Raw genomic sequence first — 5,796 nt, forward strand, 5'->3', positions numbered from 1 at the left:
ATTTGCTGATGATACCAAAATTTGGGGTGAGGTGGGCATGCTAGTAGGGAGGGAAAGACTGCAGCAAGACCTGGATAGGTTGCAGGGGTAGGCTAACAAAAACAGGATGCGTTTCAATACTGACAAGTGCAGGGTGCTGCCCTTGGACAGTAGTAACCAGCAGCACACTTATAAGATGGGAAACTCCCTTCTTGAGAGCATGGAGGCAGAAAGGGATCTCGGAGTCATTATTGATGAACATGGGCCGACAATGCAAGGTCACGGTCGGCAGGGCTAACCGGACCCTATCATGCATCCACAGGTGCATCTCAAGTAGGGCCAAGGAGGTGATCCTCCCCCTCTACACGACACTGGTCAGGCCACAGCTGGAATACTGTGTCCAGTTCTGGGCACCCCACTTCAAGAGGGATGTGGACAACATTGAGAGGGTCCAGAGGAGGGCCACCCACATGATCCGGGGACAGCAGGGCAGACCCTACAATGAGAGGCTACAGGACCTGAACCTGTTCAGCCTTCACAAGAGAAGGCTGAGGGGGAACCTGGTGACCGTCTATAAACTCACTAGGGGGGATCAGAAGGGTTTGGGGGAGACCTTGTTTCCCCTAGCACCCCCCGGGATAACAAGGAATAACAGCCACAAGTTATTGGAGAGTAGGTTTAGATTAGACATCCGTAAGAACTACTTCACAGTTAGGGCGGCTAGGATCTGGAACCGACTTCCAAGGGAAGTGGTGCTGGCTCCTACCCTGGGGGTCTTTAAGAAGCGGCTCGATGCCTGCCTGGCTGGGGTCATTTGAGCCCAGTTTTCCTCCTGCCCAGGCAGGGGGTCGGACTTGAAGATCTACAAGGTCCCTTCCAACCCTACTTCTATGATTCTATGAAAATATTGTGAGCTGTTCTACACAAAACCAAAGCCATTTGAGTCTTGGAATATGACACAAAAAACTGAAAGGCAATTATAATGAGGAAGAAGATAGACTATTTTTTGGGGGCCATAACAAACATAACTAGGAGCAATGATCTCAAACTGCAACAGAGGAAATTTAAGTTGGAAATTAGGAAGAACTTTTTAGCTACAAGGGTAGTCAAGCATTGGAACAGGCTACCTTGAGAAGTTGTGGAATCTCCATCCCTGTAAATTTTCAAGGTTGGACAGACACTTGCCTGGGCTAGTTTAGCCAGGGATGATCCTACTTTGAACAGAGGCCTGGGCTAGGTGACTTTGTTGGATCTCTTTCAGCTTTGCTTTCCTATGATCCAATTATCTAGTAGATTTATATAAATAATTCACAATTTGTTGGTCATCTCTCACTCCTTGGATTGTGGTGACCTCCAATCAAATTTCCACTCTATGACTTGAATGTCTGGAAAGCACTTAGCACACAGTGGGTACAAACACATTCAAACAAATATCATATGATGCATGTTACTCCTTATATGCATTTCTCACAGAATTTGTTCCAGACATCTTGGCATATGTCTGTCTGGCACCAGCTATATATATATATATATATAGTTCCCTTCACTCCTCCATGAAGTTATAATTGGAATTACTATTTAAAATTCAAATAGTCTACTGAAAAATATTGCACTGACATAATTTCAACAGCTGCTCAATTTCCAAAGAACTGGGTTATGTGGAATAGCCCATGATGTCTGATGTCTCCACTATGGCTCTTATAATACAGTGTTGTGCCTTATATTTGTCTCCCCCATCTGTGTTACACCTGATATACAGCAATTGCTTCTTACAAGCTACAGAAAGAGAGTGGTCACCTCTGAGGGCAGAGCAATCTCTGTAACAAAAAGTAAAACCAAAGTGCATGGTTCAATCAGTTCCCACTATGGACCTTGGAAACAAACAGCAAAGGACCCTGATCCTCTCTAGTAATGTGGGTTCAAAGGAAAGAGAACTGGAGTTTGCAAGGGCTAGGCTGCCTGTTATGTTCCCATCTCTTCTCCTTTGTCTGCTTTAGTCTATTTTAGATGTAAGCGACTTAGGTCAGAGATCAAGTAGTTTTTCCATGATGTGTATGTATGTACAGAGCCTAGCAGAACAAAATCACAAACCCAGCCTCGCCTCTGGACACCTTCACAACAGAGTAATGCTTATGCATGTTCTAGTGTTACTCAGGTTTGAGACATCTGTTATGTTAGTGTTTGCTTTGTGGGCGCTCCACTTGGACTCTTACCAGAGACTTAGAAACCCCAACTCATTTAAATAAATGGCTTTTAGTTTTACTTTCCTATTTGCTAGAAGTCTTATCTGCAGGCCTCTGCCATTACCATCATTAGTCATCCTGCTTAAAACAAAGATCTTTTACCTTTTATCAAGGGAATCTTTTTCTATAATGTTTTTATCTTCAGCTATAAAAAAGAGAAAAACAAAAGGTGATTGAACTATATCAAGTAAGGGTACATGTAATCAGAAGTATCAAGAGCAAAGTTTCACATGTAAACTTGCCTGTGTATCTATTTGCAAATACACTTGTAAAGTGAACAAGCAACTTATGCATAAGGCAAATGATGAGGCATACAGTCCTCCAATTTCTGCTGAAATTTATTTGAGTGCATGATCTTACAGGGGTCACTTCTGGAAGCCATTCTTAACTACAGTCCTAATGAACTAGATTTTTAAAATTGGAAACTATACAAAGGCACACACAATTTACATGTGTGTAATCTTGATCCCAGCATACAGAAATGATGAACTGAACTGTTTGGTTATTATAGCCTCTCACTGAACTGATCTAGGTGTAACTAACAGGTGAAGTTCAGAAACATGAACACCACTTTCTTTTGCTGAACTGTGCACAATCCACAAGTCATTTTAATATACCCAAAACTCCCACTGAAGTCAGTCAAAGTATTGGGTGCACATGGGAGAGAGGGCTGGACTCATGTGCTAAAGCTGTTAATGATGATTAGGTCCAACTAAGCCCTCTTCCCATCTTATCACACTTGCACATCTCACAATCCTATTTTTCAGCTAGATGCATTATGAGAGCAGAAGTCTGTACTGTACCTTGAAATGTTGGGTGACTATCCACCTGGATCTGCCCTGCAATTGGAAAACACAACATCTCTTACTAACATTTGAGTCAGTTAGCAAAAAAAAAAAAAAATCAGTATCTTTTTATGACATAACACTTTCCCTCATTTATTTTTGTAACAGATCAGCTGAATAGATTTCAGGTACTCAGACAGGATGGGTCTATGCTTATTAACTCCACTTGTGGGGATTTTGTACCCTTTCCTTCACTCCCCACCATCCTAACAGCTAACTATTGAGCCAGTTCAGGTCAATAAAGCCTCATCCACATTACTACTTCCACCCCATTGCTGGGATAGCCTAATGGCAACTCCACTCATGGCAGCACAAGCAGAAGTGTTACTAGCGAACAGGGGTATGTGTTGTAGCCGTGTTGGTCTAAGGACATAGGCAGACAAGGTTCTTTGGGTAAATCTGGTATCTTTTATTAGACCAACTCAAATAGTTGGAAAAAAAGTCTTCTCTGCAAGCTTTTGGGTATAAATACCCTTTGTCAGGCTGAGGAAGCCTCTGCAGTTGGTGTGTGCTCTTTCTTCCTGGATGGAATGAATAGTAAAGAAGCCAGAGGCTGGTATACATATACTAGAGAACAGATAAGCTAGCTGGCTAGGTTAAATGAAATGAATTTAAAAAAAAAAATCAACTTTCACCTGGTCTACATGGGTCATTCCACCATTGAGGTCATGATGTACCAAGCATTCTAGACCAGTGATTCTGAACCAGGGTTCTGCAGCACCCTGGGGTGCCTTGAGATCCTTTGAAAGGTTCTGTGGAACATTGTTCTGTGGAACAATGTTAATACTGTTAGGTATGCAAACATGATTCACGGGATAAACCAAGAGATTTCAAGTACGAATCCATAGTGTCATTCTGACCTGTTACGATTTTTATAAATTCTCTGCAACAAAAGAATTGCTTTATTGTTTTTCCACAGTCAAAAAACAAGTGAAAACTAAGAACTGGCATTTTCTGAGGGGGGTCCTGAATCTAATGAGGGGTGTCTGCAGGCTATAAAGGATGAGAACCACTATTCTAGACTAATGGTAGAAGAACCAAAAGTGCAGATGCAGTTTAGCTTAGCAACCACGCTTCATCTGCTACTTCCCTTTTGTACAGCTAAGCAAAGAAAATGCGTGGGTCTGTGATTCTTTTTTTTCTAATTTTGCCTGTGTTTCTGGAGCTCAGTTTGAAAAGTCTTACTTCACTAAAAATAAAAAAAAAGCCTTACAAATATTTAATTTTCAAACTTGCAGCAGCCTGAAAATGTCAAGTGGCATTTCCTCTTTACTGTCAACCTCTCCAAACAAACATTTAAAAGCATGCCATTTTATAGTGATGGTGGGGGACACTGGACTCATCTCATAATTGACAAGGGAAGCTTAAACGCTCTTCAAGAAAGACTACGCTTACCTGTCCTTAACAATCAATGCACAGATGCTTCCTCAGCCTGACGAAGGGTTTTTAAACCTGAAAGCTTGCTAAGAAAAATTTTCCAACTATTTAGTAGATCTAATAAAAGATATCAGATTTACGCAAAGAACCTTGTCTGCCTGTGTCCTTAAACCAACATGGCTACAACCTACACCCTTGTACACAGTGCTCTGGCATTAACAGTCTTGAAAAAGACTACAACAAGTCAATATTGGCGTGACAGTGCTGTAAACTATGCTTAAGTACAAAGCACTGTGGTGTTAACAGCCCCATATTGATTAGCTCCAGTCACTTTCAAGGCTTCTATTAACAGCCCTTTGACATCTGCTTCCCCTTTACTTTTTCTAGCCAATTATATATAGCAGTTAGGTACAAAAGACAGTAAGGCTAAACTATACAACAAATCAAGACTATTAAATGTATTACATATGGATCCAGTATGCATAAAAGCAGAGTGGTGGACTTCTTTTCATTCCAGAGGAGAGGGCAGAGTTAGACAAGGGACAGACATTTTTCAAGGGAAGAAGACACAGGTCACAGGAACCATTGCTATTCCAGGTGGACTATGGTAAAATAAGCCTTCCTAGAGGTTTTTTTCTTTTTCTGGGTAGTGTAAGATTACTCATTGGATGTAGACTAAAGCAAACCAAGGAAGACTTTTGGCTTAACCTCTGTAGTTATTATTCAAGTGGTTTCTAGTTAGAAAGCTGTCACATTTGGCTTGTAATTCATCCTTCTCTCCCCAATGTACAGAAGCCTCCTGTTGGCCTTAGGTTTTGAAAACTCCAGCTTTCTAAAGAAGGGAGTGAGTGAGCCCAATCTGCATTGGGATACAAGAGGATCCATCCAGGTATTGAAGTTCCCTTAAGATGTTTTTGAAAATTCATGTTATGTGCATGCGCATGTATGTGTATTTTATTACAAGATCTAGAAGTGTCAACGTTCCTTTCATTGATCACCAAAGTGAGCAATCACAGTCTAAGTCAGGGGTGGCATGCCTCAAGTGGCACGGACACCCTCTGTGTGGCATGGGGCACATCAGGGAGGGGACAAGCAGTACAGCAGCAGATAGGGCAGGAAGCAGAAGGCAGAGCAGAACAGACAGGGGATGGAAACAGATTAGGCAGGGGAGGAAAAAGGGAAGGGGATCAGAGTAGTATCAGGGAGGGGACAGGGCTAATTTGTGGGACACCTGCCAAATAGTTTGGCCCCCGCTGGTCTAAGTGGATGTAATGACTAGCACACAATATTGGTGTATTTACTCATGCCTAAATTGTTTGCTCCTGCTTCAGTTGAGAACAATTAAAAAACCA

The 5,796-nt window shown here is 41.9% G+C and overlaps 1 protein-coding gene across 2 annotated transcripts in view; it reads right to left on the bottom strand.

Moving 5' to 3' along the window:
* CASP6 (caspase 6) overlaps nt 1-5,796 on the bottom strand; it is a 19,234-nt gene that overhangs the window by 12,511 nt on the left and 927 nt on the right. The window contains exons 1-4 of one of the 2 annotated variants that reach the window (XM_025206362.1): nt 4,910-4,971; nt 4,806-4,807; nt 3,026-3,061; nt 2,325-2,367 (exon numbers count right to left, since the gene is read on the bottom strand). In XM_025206362.1, coding sequence (XP_025062147.1) covers nt 2,325-2,367; nt 3,026-3,061; nt 4,806-4,807; nt 4,910-4,956 — 128 coding nt within the window. In that variant the 5' untranslated portion in view covers nt 4,957-4,971. Of the gene's footprint in view, nt 1-2,324; nt 2,368-3,025; nt 3,062-4,805; nt 4,808-4,909; nt 4,972-5,796 lie in introns of those variants that run through there. The other variant, XM_025206361.1, reaches the window with a different exon arrangement.

This window comes from Alligator sinensis, unplaced genomic scaffold (genome assembly GCF_000455745.1).
Source record: "Alligator sinensis unplaced genomic scaffold, ASM45574v1 scaffold861_1, whole genome shotgun sequence".
In the NCBI taxonomy this organism is placed as follows: Eukaryota; Metazoa; Chordata; order Crocodylia; family Alligatoridae; genus Alligator; species Alligator sinensis.